The following is a 20,540-nucleotide window of genomic DNA, read 5'->3' on the forward strand; positions in this document are numbered from 1 at the left end:
ATGGGAGCCAGAGCGAGTCCACACCTCTCTGCTTTTGCAGATGCTGGGTTTTTTCCCCCCCAAAGGAGCAGCAGCAGCGTGGGAGCTCTCTAAGTTGACGGTGCCTGCACCTTATTTTGAACCTTTGCCTGTTCTTGGAGGGGATGAGGGCTCTCTTTTAAAGCCCCTTTCCGTCTCTACGCTCCCCAGATATAAATAACTTATATGTTTATAGAGATATGTATTACAGACCTTTTGGGGTGGCTTTCCATCCCCATCCCATCTAGCTGCCTTGACCAAGCTGCCCACTAGAGGGAAACCACGGCCAAGGACTGGAGGACAGAGAGCGAGAAGAGGCAGGGAGGACTCCGGTCGCTCTCCCTGCTATGTGACAGCCCCACAGCCCATCCTCGGGGCCTCTGGGCCTCCCCCTCAACCTGGACTGGTGCTACCCTGCAGCAGGCAGGCCCCCCCCCCCCCCCCCCCAAATCCCCTTGGGCCACCCCTGGCACTTGCTTCTGGAAAAAGGGTGTGAGAAAGCTGGTCCGTGGGCAAAGGGCACGCTCACACCCCTGCAGAGGTAGGTGTCAAGCCAGCGGGACCCCCCTTCCCCAGCCCTGCCGTCAGGAGGTGAAGCTGCAATGAAAATAACACCTCCTCGCCAGCACATCAAAGTTCATCAGATGGTGTGTTCAGCCCCAGCTTCAGGCCAAAGCAAACATTTGCTTTTCCTTTTTTTCTTCTCCCCCCTTTTTCTTTCTCTTTTTTTCTTTTTTTTTTTTCCTAAGACAGTTTGTTGCAGATGTCACTAAGGCTTTGCGTTCAGTGTTTCCCGGCGAGCCCACAGCTGCCTCCGTCAGCTCCCCATGCCCCCCTGCCCTCTCACCCTGCCCGTCGACAGCCGTGACTTCTTTGAGTCCTCGTGGTTGTGATGGGGCTTGCCGACTTTGCCCATCTGCCGCTGCTGCTCGTTCACCTTCTCCCTCATAACCGCCAGCTCCTTCATGCCTGTCTTCATGGGCTTCCTCCCACTGGCTCCACTCAGGATCCCTGCGGTGCCATCCACATGGTTCTCGGCAAGGATGCTCTCGGACCGGTCATCACCATTATCTGCAGGAGACAGGGCAGACAAGGAAAGGGTCATGCTCAGCCAGGTGCTCTCTCACATGTTCATCCCATCCTGGATCGCTTTCAAGCATGGCCGGTTACCAAGCCATAAAACCTTTGCATGCAAAAATTTTAAATTGCATTAGCCCTTTCATCTGGAAGGTGAGAATAGATCCTTTCATTCTGGAGTTATTACCACACTAAAAGACAGTTTAGAGAGCAGGGGAAATAGCTGCTGGAGAAGTTCTTTCTGGTTTTTCTTTGACCTTCTAAATTACTTCCCGAAGAATGTAATTTTCCCATCAGAAGTCCAGTTGGGTTAGGGATGCCAAGTGTACTTCAGCTCCAAAACTTAAAACCACAGTGATTAGTAACAATACCTTGAGTCCATCTATCATCCCCCAGAGTATCTCCAGGAATACTTACTCAGTATTAATGTGCTAAAATAAATTCTCAGGCCTGCTTTCAAAAATACCTTGCCTCTGTTTTATGGCCACCCTAATTTCCCTCAGAGATCCTGCCATTTCAGGGATCGTCCTTGCCGTATCATCTTTCACATCGTTTGTCATACAGCACATTACTCATCTAGCTTCTACCTACTTCTGCATTTGGCCACTTCTGCTGACCGTGGAACAGCCCCACGTGTCCTGGGCCCAACTCTGCCACTGCTGCAAGCCACATGGCCCCCAGCTAACTCAGCCATTTCAAAATCAGTTAGCAGAAATCTGGGGATAAACACTGGAAGTTTTTCACCTCCTCCACACTCTGCTTTGTTCATTTTCCCAGTTCACTGGGTGCCGTTTCTGAGAGCGATCCTTGCCAAAAGTAGGACACAATGGTCGCGATGCTGCAGACACCAGTCCCTTTGGACTTTGCGGTGGCAATGAGGACAGATCTCAATTCCTCCTGCTTGCTCCAGAAGCCCAGAAGGTGACAGCCGACTCCTCCTCGGTGCTTGGTCTGATCTGGCTGAGCAAGCACATTTAACACTGTAGCTGGATCTAACATTGAAGCTGGCCCTGCTTTACGCAGGGGCTTGGACCAAGACCTCCAGAGGTCCTTTCCAGCCCAGATTTTGATTCAACCCATGCACACACATCACCTCTCACCACAATAACCCAGGCCAAGTATGTCTCTGTATCCATCTCTGTTTATGGGAGCTCTTCAGCAGCTCCCCAGGTTCCACACCAGTGACAGACTAGGCCACTCTGGTCCTACAGTGGTGGCAAACGTAGATGTCTTCTAGCATAGGCCAAAGAAGAACTGTAGCACCCAGCCTCCCAACATCAGCATTCTCTCTGGCACCTCTGATTTCAGCTTTCCAGCACTCCGGAACTCAGGCACTTATACAGAAGTAAAGAAATCACATCAAACTGTGCACAACAGAGGGCAAGCAATGCTTTAGCTTGTGTAACAATGCTTAATTTATGGCGCTCTCCTGCTTCTTGAAAGACCAAGCACGGAGAGCATTTACAGATTTTAACATTTCCTTTTCAGAAGCTGCATGTTTTATCAGGGCATAGCTCTACTATCATGACAGAGTGTGAAAAATCATAATAGTAAGTGTTTTATTTCTGCCACAGCTTTTCAAGCTCTTTTCAGGTGTTACAACCCCAGGCTCACACAAGAGAAACTGCAAGAAGAGTTTTGTCTGAACTTACTCAGCAAATGTGTGGCTGCCTGCGGATTGATGGCAAGAGAACGGCTCAACTGGGCTGGATCAAAGAGCCACCCCAGCCCAGCATGCCATCCACAAGAGACCATCAGCAGCTGCTTGGGTACACACATCAGAAGGACCATTCCCAATCCGTGCTGCAGACCAGCAGGAAAAGCACTTGCATGGCTGAAGAGTGTATCTGACCTACAGGATTTAAAAGCCACCAACAGACCCATCCCTCAATGGATTTGTCCAATATCTTTTTGAACTTCCTCACCATTTTGACCTCAAATCTCCCAATACCGGGATTGTCCCACTTCCCAGAAATGCTAGATGCGTTTGGTCTGCAGGTTTTTAGCTGCTTAGGTAGCAACTGAAAAGCAACCACGGGGCAAAACCAATCTGGCATAGTCCATGACTTTCCTCAATACTGGTTCCAGATGAGAACTGGGACCAGGTTTGATAGCCAGATGGGCGAGCTCAAAGTCTGGGCTGCTGCCTGGCGATTGCCGTCTGGCTGTCATCCTAGGAGCTGGACAAGGAATATTTTGAGCAGGAATCTTCTGTTTATACACCAGTCTCCCCGTTAATTAGAAACACATAGTGAGACAAGAGAAGGCCATGAGGCCGCCTTCAGACAGGATCAAATGAAAAAGCACCATGCAAGAGACGGGCAATGCTGGCCAGACTCTGATCCTCAACGAGCTGCACAGGAGGGTTTTAGCCTTCCAACGTCTTTTGTGCTCCTCTCCTTGGTGTCCCACCAAGCTGTCAACAACAGCAGAACCAGCGCAGCAGCAGGGCAGCATCTCAGACACGTTGAAGTGCCCTGCTTAATTCAGAAAACCAATGGTACAAACTGATGGAAAAGCAGCGAACTGGAAGCGGCGCCTTCCCCCATCGATTCTCGCTCCTTCCTGCCTCCAACTAAAATATATAGACATCTGCCCAAATAAGCACTGTGCTAGTAAATGAAGGCGAGCTGGTAAGCCTCTTGTCGGCTGATTCATTCACAAAACCTGCTTCTGATAATATTTTCGCTCATTTTTCTCACTTTCCAATGCTAACAAATATCAGCCCAAAGAAAACCACTGATGGGAGCAGAGTGTGCAAGCCCATGTGCATGAACACACCCAGGGACAGGAGAGATTGGTCTTGGCTCCCTGGGCACCATCACAGGAGCAAGCCTGGAGCAGAGGCCAGGAAGGTCTAGCTGCTATCGACTGCAAGCTCTTCTCTCCAAGGCCAAGCCAGCCACAGTGAGCTATACCTTCACCCTGCTGCCAAGCTGGACTGATCCACCTGGGGCTGATACCAGAGCCCCATCACAGCTTTTCCCTCTCCCAAATCCACTGCTGCTCTAAGGAGGAGCTCTCCTGACCTGGGGCTCGCAGGGATGGCTCAATCAATGGGGAAAGGAGATGGGACAGAAGAGGTTGGCCCCATGTGCAAAGCACCGGCGTTTCCTTCACGGACAAGCTGCACGCATGGGAGAAGGCTGAGCATCGGGTGTGACAGACCACACTGCAAAGAGCAAATGGGCCGGGTAGCAACAAGAGTGCAGACATCAAGACTCAGGTCAGGAGAACACAGAGCATGCCATGAACCAAACAATGCCTTTTACAGCCAGATAATGCTTTTTAACTCTGCCCAGAAGGGAGCTGTGCATACTTGCTTATGACTACCCATGAACCAGCTAAGCCACCCACCAACCTACCAGCATGGGATGGGCAGGTATGCAATCGCCTCAGATATACAATCCTAATTTGTTTGTCATCCTGGCAAATGCCCTTTTGCTGACCAATTTCAATTCACACTAAATATAACTGTGAACGGAGAGGTGCCAAACTCCAAAACAATTATGTTTTATAGTTCTTCCATTTTCCTATGGCATGTGGAAAACATCTCCTATGCTATTTTGGATCAAAAGGTAGAGAGCTTTGTGCAGGGTGGGACAAGCGTGGCAGGAATCAAAGCAGATAGCTGAAGTTCTCCTGAACACTTATGTGGAACCCATGAAACACCTCTCTCCATGCCAAGAAAATGATTTCTTTATGGCCTTTTTCAAGGAAAATTCCCATTGGCTTCAATGGGGCGAGGACTTGGCCAAGGTGAAAGCATGTTCAAATAGCCATCAGCTAACATCTGTAGGGAGCTGTACAGTCTCGCCAACATTTTCAAACGCGGCTACCAATTTCCAGCACTGAAATTTTCGGGAATCTGGTCCGAGATGTCTAGGCACCTCTGCTGAGACAGCTGAGAAACAGAGGGGCTTAAAAACAACCTGCCACTTCCAGAGCTACAAGAAGAAAAAAAGCACCACAGAAAAAAAGTCAGCTGTCTGAAGTTAAAAATACATCTTTATCCCTTTGAAGAGCCCCGAAGCGTATCTGGGCTGCGGGACGGGATCAAGCCAGTAGCACTCACTTAGCACGAAAGGGCCAGCCTGTATTACGGGGAGCACGCACCATGCCAAGGACCACAGCCGCCTTCTCCAGCGCTGCTCCCTCTCTGCACTTGCTTTCCTTCGATGACAGCTTTCGCAGAGGTTTCACATGCATTTGCTTATCTGCCCGGGGTGTTTGCACAGTGTTTAAGTGCTGATTAAGGTCCCAGACCCACAGAAAGTTTCATCCAAGCTGCCTTCAACGCCCTGCCCGGAGCCCTGCTAGCCTCAGGTCCTGGCCGTGTCCTGGGCTGGACGGGGCTTACATCTCCCTCCCACAGCACTTGTCCTTCGCAGCCTGAGAGCTGACGCAGCCTTTAAACCTGACCTTTAACATGCACAACAGCCGTGGCCTGAGAATTACTTGCAGGAAGGTGGGGAAAGAGCAGACAAACCCTGACCACAGCCCCGGTGACCTCTGCCTCATCACTCTGCAAAGTATTTCTAGGAGAGCCCTGGGCGAAGGTTCCTGTGCAATAGCTCTAGTGTGGGTGTTGTTGACCTGGAGCTCGGATACCTCAGAAAATGTTTGCCAGCAGGGATTATACCGGCATTGCAATTTCCTCACAGCAGGAGCTGCCAAGAACAAAGTCCCCCCCAGGCCCTCCCTACCCCAAAAAGGACCCAGGGTTTGCTGATTACCGCTGCCAAACTGCAAAAGCACTGAGCCACAGCACAGCATCTGTCAGCGCTCAGCAGGCGGCAGAAGGGAAATGCAGGGGCACTGGTACATGGTCTGGCCCCAGGTGTAATCAAGCTGGGCTGGATGCAGCTCTCCAGAGACAGACGAAACCAAAGCAGCCACTCAAGTTTCACTCTTCACTTCGCATTAAAAAAAAAAAAACAAAAACAACCCTCAACTGGGAAATGCCACAAAGGGCGCATAAGCAATGGGCCATGTAGGAGAGGAGGCGATGGGAGGAGAAGGGATGCAGAAGGGAGGTACAGCAGAGAAGAAGCCCCCCTACCCCACAACGACAACTCTCTCGGAGGCCAGCTATAGATACTCAGGAGGAGCAGAATAAAGGACACAATTACAGGGCAATCCCTCCCCAGCTCTCCTCCTGGCAATCAGCAGTTCAGCAGTCAAAGATTGCATCTAGACTAGGTTTAATACCAACTAGACTGGGTTTAATACCCATTGACAGGCCTAACTGGGGAGAAGTCATGCATGATCCCTTTCTGGATTTAACTATAGGGACGACAACCCCCATACCTCCTAATGGTCCCCTGTCCCCAGCCAGGAGCCTGTTCTGCTTAGCCTCATTCAGTTCTGCACAGGTGACATGTGGATGTTTAAGCACTTGATTTGGTTGCAGAGGACACACAGCCAGCATTCCTGGGCAGCCCAGGGGTGTCTGTGCCACCCAGTTTTTGGGAGGGCTGGCAGGAAGGCTGGTCTCCCAAGTCTCTCAGAACCATGGGCTCCCATGAGACACAGAGATGGAGATCAGGTCAGAGCATCTCTCCACCCACCAAGATGCTCCTCAGGGTGGGTTCCCAGGATCCTCTGCCCATCTGCACTCCCCGGGGTTATTTCATCACACCAGCTCGCTCAGTAACAGCAAGGCAATTGCACACCACAGCCAGAAAATTCCTGCATCGGTCTCCAAGAGCTTCTTTTACCTCTCCGATAAGCTGTCCACAAAGCATTCGGATACCCTGGGGCTGAGAGCCCCGGAGCTCTGCCATCACCCTTTATTTTTGCTGTGAGATCTTTTCAGCCCATCTCTACCAGCAGGGAGGGCAGGACTGGGGAGGGAACGGCATGTTCTGGCCAGGGGTTGCTTAGCAAGCTCCTCTCCCTGCCCTGAGTGGCTGGCACCGAGAGGTGATCCAAGGGGCACCCAGTGCCTTCTTTTGGTTCAGCCGTCCTGCAGGAAATGCTTTATGCTCCTCCAAAGTGCCAGGGACATTGACTCGGGGCAGCGCAGCTTTCAGCAGCCTGCTTCGCTCTCTTTTCTCTGCCCATTCCTGGTGGCTGGAGAGAGCAACTTTCCCTCCTCCATCCACCTAGGTCCAGAGCCAGAGAAAAACCTCCTACCCACTGTGCAGTGCCCTATAGTGCACCTGTGCCCCATCGCACACAAACTCCTCTGGCACCCTGGAGCAAGCACAGAAGTGATAGTGAAATGGAGCTGATTGTCAGATGAGGGAAGAAGAGGGACTGAGATGTCCCCTCCCCTGGGCTCTACTTCAAACATACTTTTTTTTATTTTAAATCATGTTTGTAGACTGGTTTCCCAAGGATACAGGGCTTGTGCAATAACACAGCTTGCCTCTATGTGTTTCTGCATGTGCATGTGTTTGCATGACTGCCTGTCTCCTATTAGTCCTCCTCCACCTCCCGATATATCTACAAACACATCAGCAAATGCCAACTACATCTCAAACAGGAACACAATTCTCAAAAATAGTAAGTTTCCACCATTTCATGGAAATATGCAGCCAGGCTGGAGAGAGATAAAATAGCAGGGTTTGTTTTGTTAGCTTTCTTTCAAAACAATTTGACTGATGGGCCGTGTAGCACATCACCAGCCCACTCTGTGTGGACCCAGCAGAGCACAAACCACCGCTGGGGAAGGTCTGGTCCAGCCCTCCTCCTGCCAACAGCAAGCCTGCAAGTGTCATTTGCAACATCCTGTTCCCTCCCGCGCCAGCTGTTCACGGCGTGCCAAGAATGACAAGGGAAAACACCGTTCAGGTCCCTCAAAAATGCAGGGGAACGCTTCAAGTCCCCTCATTTACTCAACTTCCACTTGCAATCCTGCTTTTCTTTCACCCACTTCTTCCCCCGAGCATGGGGCTGCTGAGCATCCCAGTGCCCACGTACAGCAGAGACTCTCCAGACTCACCTAAAAGCTGAGGCGCAGGAGCCAGAGGGTCTCATCTTGTGGCTGATGGCAGTGGGTTTGCACATGTGCTTAACATCAATGTGCATGAAGGCAGCTTGCTCAGGGGAAAGACCTTAACATGTTGCGAAGGTTTTGCTGAGTGAGGCTCTCCAAGCTCCCTGCCACTATAAAAGCATTCCCCCTTGTTAGTGAACCATATCTCAGTCCTTTCAACACACTTCTCTGATTAGCCCTCTGCAAAGCTGCAACCTTCCCAGCAGAACCAAATGAATTAACTTGAAAACACTTCCAAGCTTAAATTAATTGCACTGCAGCTTCCCGATTTGACCTTGACCCCATCTGTAAAATCCAGAGTAGTGGCTACTTAGCCATTAGGGGCTTATGCCTGAGTAAAACAAGCCATTAACCTTATCAGGCCAAGTCTCTGCTCTCCTTCCCCAGTCACTCACATGTGTCTGTGTGGTCTTCGGTGACCCAGACACCCCAAAAATCCTGCACCAACTTCTAGTATAAGCTCGGCTCCTAAATCCTCAGTTCCTATGAATTTCCACAATGAAAACCAGACCACAAAACCACATCATTCATTTCCTACAGGTTTTATTGCTGTGTTTGAATTACCTTTATTTCCCCCATTTGTTTTAGGAAACACAGGCTCATCTCTGACCCCGAGTCCAAGCCCATTGGGGCTTTTGCATCCCACACTACAGACTATGTAAGCACAGAAGAGCTCTCCTTACTGCAGCCTCCATGAAGGTGCCTGCATGTTAATTATTACCCAGATGATCTCTGTTTGGCATTGGGATGCTGCACCTCTTTCCTGAAGGGGAGCCAGAGGCTGGCAGAGTCACAGCAGCTGTGACTCTTAACAAGGCTGATTCCCAGGTGTGACACTCTGCAGCCCACCAGAACAGGCTGATGAAGGACTGATGATTGATGGACACAGAATCACAAACAAGAAACTCTTCTCCGAATTCACACTAAACATTTCTGCCTCCCTCACACATTTTTTGAAAAAGTATAATATACAGGACCTGTTCAGACTCTTCTCCTATTTTAAGATGATTGCCTTTCTAGGTGCAGGCAGTGACAAGCAAAGACCAAGTTAGCTGGAGACAGACTGTCAAAAATCAATTTGAGCCTGCACCAAGGAAAGATGTGCTACTGGAGGAAATGCTCGCACCTGTCCATTGGGGTCTTCAAACCCACATAACGTGTCTCTTGGATAGGGTGCTTTAGCCAAATACAAGACACCTTGCTCCAAGGACAGGTAGCTAAGGGAAATTTTGTGGTCTTTATCATATGAGAAGCTAGGGAAGATAGTCTCGGGGTTGTTTCTGGCAATGCCCTCTGCCTGTTCTGGCTCCTCACGGATGGCTTAGGTCACCAGAAAGATGTCCTCTGGCTCTGGAAGCCCAGCTGTGCCCTTTGGTGCCTGTTCGCAACCCCCATCAAGATCAACAGCTGGTGGGGAAGCGGCTCTGGACAGGGCACAACCAGAGGAGCCTACAGCAGGGTATTTCTGCACACCTTTTGGCCACTCTGCACACAGCTTTCCCAGAAGTCTGACCTTTTGCCCTACAGAAAGGTGAAAAAGCTTCAAAATCAGGACAAAAATACTAGAAGTAAGGCAAAAAAGACTTAAAGCCCCCAAAAGGTCAGAGCAGTGCCCCACCCTGCCTGCAAGAGCTGTCTCTCGCCTATCTCCGGTATTGCTCCACTCCCTTCTCAGACACATTGGCTTCTCTGGTTATTATGACTATTGCATGCAAATGGAATGAAGTTCAGCCATTTGTATTATTAGTTTTTAAATAACATCTCACTTTTCCACAGTTGATTTTCCAGACAGCAGCTCAGTCCAGGGCTCCCCTCACCACCCACCCAAATTTCATTGTGCGTTTCCTCAAAGTCTGCCTTTTTCAAAATGCACTATTATTACAGTAATTCCTTCCTACCTTCTCCTCAGAAACCCTGCCAGAGCCCAATGGCAATTACCACCAGTGTCACCTCGAGGTCTGCTGGACCTACTGTCCCCATGCACCTCTCTAGCCAAGCACCAGCCTTTGAAGGCAACCCTGCATCTGCTTTTTCCCCAGGAACCTGCGTTCCCCAGGGACAAAGCACAAGCCTCCAAATAAAACCAGAATACTGAAGTGTAGGTGGAAAGAGACAGTAGCTGCTGTAATTTAGTTGTGAGTCTCTTCTGCCCACCAGCATCTCCCAGCTGCCTCCAGCACTCACATACATTATCCTTCCCTCCTCATGGGGCCTATTACCAAGTTGCCATATCCTACATTTAAGCCTCAAGTTGAGCTGTTCACAGATTGTGTTTTTTTCATTTGATGTTCAAGCTAAATACCTTTGCAATTGTTTCAGGTTATGTCAAAACACTTTGTTCATCTGTTCTTAGGGCAGTATTCCACTTAGTTTTGCAGTTACTTTGCTGGATTTCTTTAACCCTTGTTTTAACCTTCTCTGAGGTAAGGGCAGAGCTGAATTTGAACCCTCATGTTAGAGTACACCATGAGAAGGGACTGAACCGGTCTCGCGTGTATATTTATTATGCACATTTACTATGTATCTTACTATGTGCATTTACTGAAATAAGGCAACTGCCCCTTTCTAGGCATGAAATCTTTATTGATATAATACTGCTATTGAAATAAACGGGAGTTTTGCCAAAATTAAGACTTGCGAATTTGTCCCACTGCTGAATGACACGCACACACGCAGCAATGCCATGAAGGGCTCAGACTCATGGACAGGCTACCAGAAGGCAGCAATTTACTGCAGATCACCTGATCTGTAATAACTGCTTGTGGCATACAACAGCCATGCACATGCAAGTAATGCAAGTTACCTTCACGGTCCTTCAGTGACTTCCAACCTCCAGAGCCTGCAGCCTGGCCAGATAAATGTCACTTGGCCTTCGGAAGGGGAAGTTTCCTCCCACACAGGTGGGAGGGAAGCAGTGCAAGGCAGCATGCTGCTTTGCTCTGCTGTCATTGCTTTGGTCTCTTGCCTTTATAGAAAAAGGGGCTGGATCTCACTTTGCAAACGACTCTGTATTTTGGGCCACCCATGAAGTTGCCCAAGCTCCAACCTCAGGAGTATGCAGACTCCCGCTGAGCAAAAGGCAGGAAGACAGAGTCATAAAACTGTGGTAGAGGAAGGAAGAAAAGAAAGGGGAACATCAGTCAGCTGCATTCCCAAGGAGGAGGGAGGCATTGCAAAGCTTAAAAAACAGACCACCACAAAACACAGAGCAATGGAGACAGATGTGATAAGCCAGCTAAACCACTGGAAGGGAAGCTCAGATGTGCAACAGTCAGCTTTCCACTCAAACAGCTCCAGAAAGCATTTCATGTACGTCCAGCCAGGACGCTCAGCACCAAGTGCCCTGGCGTGTTTGCTGTGCACCTGATCTACACAGCACCCTTTTCCTGGTGGGAGGATCTGACTACCACCTAAAGGCTTGGAAGATACCCGGGCTTGTGGCAAAGAGCCCTTTAAAAGGGGGAGCTGCTGGTATGTGGTGGTGGGGGGGTCCCCAAGTTAGAGCACACCACCCATGCCTGTGTTAACAAGCCAAATAGTTAAAACACTGAGCTTCTGCAAGAAAATGCCAGGGAACCCCCTGGCTTCAGGAAGGATTGACATTCACATGGAGTTTACCCCAAAATGCGGACAGCTTCAGCTGGCTTATGTCCTTCTCCAAACCATCCCTGCACACGCATGGTCTAAGCGTGGCCCAGGCGAGCCTCCCCAGTCAAAACCCAGCCAGCTGCTCTCCAGCAAGCATCGCTCACACTGTACATTGCAGGCATTGTACGGCATATGAATAACAGGTTTCACCTGGCCTTTATCCATCTTCTTGCAGCTGAAAGCATCTCAGCTTTCTGCTGCATATTTGAACCCCCGAATTTGCAAACAAAATGTGGCAGTCATTTAAGGGCATGTAACTCCCCAGGCATAGGGTCTGCAGAAGGAGCACATCAAGGAGGCCACCGCAACCTCCCAGGAGCACTAAGGTGGGAGGCTGTCATTAGATAAATTGCCCTGGAGTGCTATAATTAACCCACCCTCACTGCTCTCAGACAGACCACCGCAACTGAAAAGCGCTGTAACCGCAGCCATCCCAGGGGCAAGGGGGCAGGAGCCGAGGAGACAGCGGGAAACATCAGCCCCGAGCACCCACAGACCCTCTGAGGGCTTTCATCAGCCCCCAGAACAAAAGCGCTGCTGTGCCATTCCCGTCAGGAAGCAACAGGCACACGCACCCGCCTCCATCGCACTTGGTCCATAAAACTCCACTTCATTACAGCCACTGTTGCCACATCTGTTAGTGCTTTAAAGCACGTACATCTGGCTTAATTGAGCACTTGACTTTATTGCTGCTTTATCTCCATTTTCTGAACAAGGCCTTGGGGAGAGGGTTTTGTGCATTCGGGGTTTGGTTTTTTTCCTGCTTCCTTTTTAAAATTTTTTCCACTGAAATCCCACCTGAAGCAGGAACAAAAGCCCCTGTGACAGATGCTCACACGCTGGGGGCTGCTTTTGAGAAAGTCTCCCCTCTAGACAATGAACCCCATCCTAAATATTCTGGTTTATGTGCTCCAAAGCTGCAGAGCCTCGACACACCAATCCTTCCCTCCTACTCTCCCTCTGTCATCCTCCCCCCGTGTCCCGTCCCGTCCCCCCCCCCCCCCAAAAAAAAAAATCAGATAATGGCGGAAGGTGTTGCAGTACATGCCAGGGAGAAAAGAAAGAAGAGAAAAAGGATCTCGCTGCCCCTGCAGTCTCTGAAACTTTGCTCCTGCCAAGTTACAACAAACAGGAAAAGCAGAATCAAAACAAAGCCCCCATGTCCCCCTCCATCCCCCCAGCACAGGCTGCACTAGTGGCAGCTACCGCTCACAAACAATCACGCTGCGAGCCTCCTCTGGCACATCCTTCCAGGTGGCCTGAACAACAGAAAAGCCCAGCTCAGGAAGCCTGTATGCAATGCATGGGGCGACTGAAATCCCTTCCAGGAAGCACAAAGGTCCTTCATCCCCCCAGAGAGAGGGGACGTTACCTGCAAGCCCCTTTGCCAGCACCTGCACTGGAAGATGCTTGTGTTTCCCTGTGAAAGAAGAAGCCAGGCACGCAGTAGCTGGGAACGGAGAGGAGTACTGGCTGCAAAGTTGGCTTTTTTCCCACTAAGCCACCCAAAGTGCTCCCCAGCCACTGGGAGAACAACAGGACAGGTCCCTCCTGCGGGAAGGAGTGGGGGCACCGTCACTGGGCTGCAGCATCCTCCCAGGGACCTGTGCCCAGCATCTTTCCACAGCTTTCAGGCCATGATCTGGCAGAGACAGGTACCAGCAGCGTCTCCGAAGCCTGGCTTTAACACACTGCCCCAGATAGTATTTCTCTTGCTGCAGACTGCAGCTGGGACTGCTCAGTGGGCAGCCTGGCTTTCACTGAGCACCAAATGCACAGCAGATGCACTATGCTAGTTGATGCTAACACGGGATGCAGCCCAGGAGCTTTATGCCTGCTAAAAGCAGGATGACCCACTGAAACCAGGACTATTGCACCTTCAGGGTAAATGGCTGCATGAAGAGTGATGCCTCATCACACCACCACACATCATGGCTGTGATGCAGCAATACCCACAGTCTGTTTCACTCAGAAGCAAGCTCCTCAGTTACACCACTTGTTTTTTTGTGCCCGTCAGGCATGCTCCTCACCCCCACCGGTCATCTCCCCAAATGCGCTGCCCTGACTGTCAGCTACTTGTTCTCCTGCCCCCCACCCACAAGGGAGTCCTGTTAAGCCAGTGTCACACCTCGTAAGCTCTGGCTTTCAACTCTTCAATGGAAGCAGGCGTCGATGTCCTGCCTGTCCCCCTTCCTACAAGAGTAAGATATTCAAAGCACTGTCAGTTCTCCCAATGCCGTGTTCCAATTTGATTTCATGCTGCAGTGCCGAGTCCAACCGTCTTTTATCCCCACTGCCTAGTATCTTTTCTCAGATGTCTGAACACAAAAGCCACCCTTGAAGCGAGCAAAAAGCAAGGCATACTAGCAGCAGCCGAATGAGCTCCCCTGGTCCTTCCTGCCCCAGCCCAACAAGACTTCAAGCCCAGGAGAAGAAATATCTGAATAGTGAAGTGAAAGAAGGTCAAAATGTAATTAAGCTCTGCACTTCCTATCCCAAACTGTTAGTGGGTGTTGCTGTGGGTTTGAGAATTACTCAGGCACTCTTGTTTCACTGGAGAGGAAAACAGTCCTGTCTTTAACAAGACAAGCTCTTCTGGATTCCTTAGGAAGAAGGCAGTAAGCAAGTTACAATTTCTGAATCTCTCCCTGTCTTCTTCCCTTCCTCTAGCAAGGCTCATGTGCACAGAGCAGATATCTTTCCTATCAAAAAATCCCTCCTTAGGCTTTCCAACTGAACCCAGCTGGGCTCTACCCATGGGAAGACCAACCCAAGTCATCCTCACAAGGACACCCCATCTTCCAAAGTTGGGGAAAGCGGAGAATTTAGATACTGCGGTGCATAAAAACATAACCTGCAACCAGAGCCTCTGACTGCATGTCCTCCGCTCAGGGCCCGTGCACCCCATGAGCCGAGTACGGCTTACGTGCAACCCGAGTTAACCTGCCTTCAGCTGAGAGCCGTGGAGAGGGGACAGGGGAGGGCATCTGCAGCGATGCTTGCCAGCAAGAGAGTGAGCGGGCTGTGGCAGTTCCTTGTGCAGAGACCAAACCAGTCACGAGTCCAAAATACAAGCTGACCATGATGCAGAGGCTCACCCACACGGAGGCTGAAGGAGGAGCAGAGCAGACCCGACCCATCCAGCTGCACACAGCTGTCTGAGGCCCCGGCACGTGACTCTTCCTCACGTCTCCGTGCCAAGGCACCAGTATATTCTTCCAGCAACGGGCTGCTCTCTCCATGATCCACGAGCAGCTACAGCTGCGGTCAGCAGCACGTGTTAGGAAGAACATAAGGACTGATCTTTTCCTCTGCTTCTGGAAACCAATGGCATAGGGACTTCCTGAGCCAGAGGCTGCACATGGATCTTCATATTTCATAGCCAGCCATCCCTCCTATGAATTTCTATACTTCCTTTTAGAAGCCATTTATATCAAGGACTTTTCCAACTTCCTACAGCAATGACTTTTATGGTTTAATTCTGTGCCCTGCTCCTCCAGATGTGCTGCTTGATCTTTTCATGGGATGCTGAATGAAACTGAAAAATAGTGTGAATAGGGGGAGGAATGAGAAGATCAATTTCATAGCTCTCCATCTCAGCCCACAGGAACAAGTCAGCAGAAAGACCTGAACACCAAAGTGCAGCTCTTCATACTCTGTTGAGGCAGGTTTTGAAGACCCCTTAATCAAGGGCTGACCTTCAGAAAGCAACGTGCACCTGCTGCGTGCCACGCACACCTCCGTCACGCTTCCAAAAAATCAATCGCAGACCTCACAAGGGGCTGAGAGCCAGGACACCTCTTCCTTAAAGAGAAAGAAAAATGCCCAGCCTTTTCACAAATACAGAAGGCCTTGGCACAAGCTGAGGGCACAGGAACAAAGCCAAAGCACATGGAAAACAGCAGCAGCAGCAGTTTTTACTGCTGCCTGTCTAACTGGAGAGCTGGGACGCCACCCCAGAGCGAGGGATTCATTGCAAGCTCCTGACAAGCTGCGCAGGGCACCCCGACACGGGGAGAGACCCCCCAGTGCCACCCTCATTGCCGCCCGACAGCCCCAGCCCATCGGCACTCGCTCTTGTCACGCTCTTGCTGCTCCTCCTCAAAAGCCCGAGAAGCATGCTGGCTGAGCCCCAATGAAAGCACCTTCTAATGGGATTTTTTGGGTTTCAAGGATATCAGTGTCTGGCACAGGCTGAAGTAATTAAGAGGACGTCCAACAGACGATCTGGCATTGATTAACCGGCTATTTACCACTGAACATTACAAGTCCCACTCTAAAACTCTGCACCAAAACACTTGCTTTCCTAATTGTTTTCTCCTTTGCCCCATCCTGCCTTTCACAAAGCCCAGTTATGGCCTCTCTCAAACCACTCCCTCAGCCTCACCATACTTTGCCTTGCTAAATAAACCATGATGGTGCCAGCCAGGCTAAAGCTGGAAGGCTTGCTGAAGGTTAAAGGGAAAAGTGTGTTGCTCTGGGCAAAGAGATAAACCCAGTTTTCACTGAACAGGCCTCAAGATGGACAGCCACATGCACTTGCAAACACGATGATTGCATTTGACTCTTCCTATTGAATACCAGGGTAAGAAAATCCTTGGGCTGATCTCATTTCTACCAGCTTCACTGGGCTGGTCCCTACACAGCCACAGATCTGTTCATCCCCAAGTTCTTCCAGACCAGAGACACCGCTAAAGCTGCAAGAGCCGAGTTATAGACTTATTTCATTACATCTCCCTCCTACATCACTCAGAAAGTGTGCCTGGAGGAACAGCAAACAGGTAGCCCTCGAGGGAAGGGTTTGTAGTCAGCAGTGAAGAGTTACTGGTGGCATTTAACACCTCACAGGAGCGGTAATGCAAATTCTGCAGGGAGAGAGCACTCAAAAGACAGGATTTGTTACAGCAGCCAAGACAGCAGAATTGGCAGGTCCAGTTTCACTGGAAGCAGGCTGGGTCCCCTGCCCCAGCAGAGCAGGACCCCATGCAGCAGGCTGAGCAAGCCCTGCCAAGTTTGTCAGCGGGTCTCATCATGCAACAGCCTAACACGCGGAGAACAAAAGATCAGTGGGTTTTTAGCAGCAATTGCTGTTTCCATACACAGACCAGACCGCATAATGCACTGCATGGGCCACCTCTTCTAGACATGCCAAGCAAGTTATCAGAGTACTTCCATTCTCTCTGCATGAAATGTCACCAGTAGGTATGTCCTCCCCTCTCTTTGAAGTAGGAAGGTCTTCCATTCCCAGGGAACTCCAAAGGAGCAAAATGCACCCAGCACCTCCAGTATTTGGGTCCTCCCCAGCAAAGCTGTATCATCTCTGCTCCCAATGCCCCCACAGCAGCATGCGAGATGCATGGAAAGGCTAGAGATCAGCGGGGCAGGACTCTGCCTCTTTTGGGATCTGCAGAATACTATGTAAATTGATGAGGCAGCATAAATATTTATTATTAAGGGAGTGTAAGAAGAGGAGAATGGAAACTTCTAATCAATAATGAAAAGCAAAAGTGAATAAAACCTGCAGAGAAAATTCCCCACAAGCTTCCTGCTATTCCTAATATACAACTGTAATGGAGTGTGACATTAAAAAGCAGAATAAATTGGTTAGATATTAGAAGGGAAAAAGAACAAGCAGGGAAAATCTGACTTCACCTATAGTTAAGCATATGAAGACCAAAAAGGAATTAACAACTCTGTAACAGTTGAGTGTTTGCACGAGATGAAGACTATTTACTAGATGAGGCAAACATGGACAATCCAAATAATTAGCCACTCGCACAGTTTACAAAAGGGTTATGATAGCATCTCCTGTTGTGAGTGGTTTTAAAGTCAAAACTGAATGTTTTTTGTAGCACTCTAGTCAAAACAGCAATTCATACAGCAAAAATCTGTGGTCTGAACTGGACCAGGAGTCAGGCTTGAAGATGGGACACCACCCTTCTGGCCTCAAAGCTGTGAAAAATGAACCTGGGAGCACCAGAGATGGATGCACCTAGGAGAAGGTCTGACATCACATGGACTGACCCCTAAACCAAGTACCTCCACCAAAGAAAAGGGTAGCGCTCAGATCAGACCTGCTACTGTGGAGCTGGTGAGCATGGGATGGAGGTCTCCAGATGATGATTCCTTACAAAAGTGGTCTTGATCAGTTGCCACGACGGATGGGGTTAGCATAAATCCTTAAATGGGACAGGAAACAAGGCAGCATCGATACAACGAAACAGCCCCAGAGACAGACAAAGGAACAAACTCTTAATAGAGCATCAGGTGGTAGAAAATGTGAGGAGTCATTGCAGAATTCATCCAGACAAATTAACTGGAAAATGGCAGAAGGCTGATGAATATTTGGCGCTGAAACAGCCATCAGCCTCCCTGGGATGTTCCCAGAATGAAACTGTAGAATAAGCCATAAATAGTCCGAAGTGCATCTTGCTCCTTTGCCCCAAAGGCAGCACAGCCATGCTGAGGGAGCTCAGAGGTGGGGAGAAGCAAATGCCTAAAAACCAACCCTCACCGAGTCCTAGGAATAAATCATACTACAGCAATCTACAAAGGACCACTGTAAACTGGGGAAGAGCCTTCTGGAGACTTTAAAGGCACGTGACACTTCTCAATTTCTCTTCTGCCAGCCTTTGTTGCATTTGCAATTAAAAGTATCAGAGATGCCAGCTATCCTTTCCCTCATTTCTGTCAGGGCTGTTCGCCTCAGACAATGTACCTGATACCTCCTCTTGAGCAACTGAATCTTTCTCAAGGGCTTCTTAACTTTACCACATTATCTAGTTATTGGCATTGTACAAGTTATTGACATTGTAAAGTCTTGCCCCATTTCCCCATTGCAAATATTCACTTTTTGAGCACCTGCCATTTCTCCATTCCCCAAATCCCCTTTCATTGAAAGTTTAAGGTCACAAAGTACAGATTTCCTCATTTCAGATCCCCCCAAAGCTGGAGTAATTTGGCTTGGCTGCAGGGCAAACTCTAGAGCCTAAATAAAATAAACACATAGGACACTTCTGTTACCCTGAAATGCTGAGCAATAAAATCTCAGTAAATAAATAAATACATGGAAACTCGCTTTAGGTCAGAGCATGTCATGCTGCTTGGTTTGCTACAATTAAAAATAAAATCTATTTTAAAAAAAAGTAAAACAGACAGGCAGACTGGGGTCCTGCACCTAGAAAACAGTACTAACAAAGACAGCAAAAAATCTCTACATCTCCATTCCCTTTGAAAATTCAGTACAGTAACTTACTGTGAAACAGGAACACTGCTTTAGCCTAGATCCAACTGCACTTTGAACCAGACACCAATTCTGAGAGCACAATTTTATTTTGAATTTGGTGGATAAATATTGATCTTTAACAACCACTCTCCCATGACAAAACTTCCCTTTCACCAAACTGAAGGAACATTAGCATGGCACGGTTGGCACTACAGTTCCCTGTGCACTGACAAAACCTGCTGGGCCCACGAACAGAACTAAAAAAATGTTAAAAAATTCTTGTTTAAGGAAAAAATGAAATCCTCCCTGGGACTAGTGCAAGGGCCTCCCGAGGCACTGGCCATGGGGCTTGCCATCAGCCACATCGCACCACCCTCCTTGGTGCATCTGCCCTGCCCTCAAGGTTTCACCTGGAGAAGATGTCCTAGAAGGACAGTGCTCCAGCCAGCAGAAGATGCTGTGTTTTCTAGACGGGATATTATTAGGGCAGAGCTACGGTATGCTGTCCTTGTGCCAGCACTCTTCTCTAGCTCACAGCGCCTTCCGCTCCCCATCTTTGTTCCCCTCCTGTATCTCGAGGGAGCAGCCAAGTCCTCCCCTGCCAAGCCCTCCCAGTGGCACATGCTCCCACTCCCCTGGAGCTCGTCCCTGCACCTGTGCCTGCCCACATCCATTTTTTTCAGGCTCATGACTGCAGCAGAGGGCTTGCCAGCTGCTTTCAGAGGGGTTAACACTTCCCTCCCCCTGTGGGATGCTTCTCTCAGGATATAGGGTAAGCCTGAGTGGTTTTTGCAAAGCAGGACCTGAGTGGCAGTCCACCCTCACCCTGGGATCGATTAAAACATACAGGTCTGAGTTGTCCACTGAGAGATTTTGCTAGCAAAAGTCCCATTCATCAAAGTCTCCAAGCCTAGTCTTTCACTGCCCATGCCAGCACTCTGTGCTACTCAGTTTTATCCCATTCCTGACCCATCACCCCTCCACACCACTCATCCTTAAGAATTTTCCTGAGCTTTCTCCCTGCATGACAATGAACCTAACTCAACACAATCACAAGTATTCAACACCTTCACACCTACAGCTTCTATGAGGGCCATCACTGCAAACCCACAGCCAGGTACACCTCACTTCTTATCCCTGGGGTCCTCTGCAGCCAAATCCCACCATTCCCACACAAGCCTCTGTCACACCCTCACCACTTCTCAAACTGACTCCCCTCGTCCCTATTTTAAGGAATATTTTCTCCCATGCATTTGTATCTACTGCAGATAACTGATTTTTCTGAAAAGTGCCATGTATCAGACAACAGCATTGGCTCAGCCTGGCATGATCCACCTTTGCTTCATCTGCTTGGTGTTTACCTTCAAGTCCTTCATTACTCTGTCCTCCAGATCTGCCAGTGTCATCCACAGCTGAGGTTGGATTAATGGGTCTGTATTTGGCTGAATCACTGCCTCACCTTTGGCGATCTGAAATACTGGGTCCCTGTCTCCTATTTACCTCCATGACCTAAAAATCTTTATACATGACACAATGTATTTTGTTTTTTGGTTGGGTTTTTTTTTTTTT

At 49.3% G+C, this 20,540-nt stretch overlaps 1 protein-coding gene across 1 annotated transcript in view; it reads right to left on the minus strand.

The window, feature by feature from the left end:
- The window catches only part of IGFBP2 (insulin like growth factor binding protein 2), a 63,911-nt gene that overhangs the window by 5,579 nt on the left and 37,792 nt on the right, over positions 1-20,540 (minus strand). The window contains exon 2 of the mRNA XM_075028702.1: positions 866-1,089. Coding sequence (XP_074884803.1) covers positions 866-1,089 — 224 coding nt within the window. The remainder of the gene's footprint in view (positions 1-865; positions 1,090-20,540) is intronic.

This window comes from Buteo buteo, chromosome 5 (genome assembly GCF_964188355.1).
Source record: "Buteo buteo chromosome 5, bButBut1.hap1.1, whole genome shotgun sequence".
NCBI classification, from domain to species: domain Eukaryota; kingdom Metazoa; phylum Chordata; class Aves; order Accipitriformes; family Accipitridae; genus Buteo; species Buteo buteo.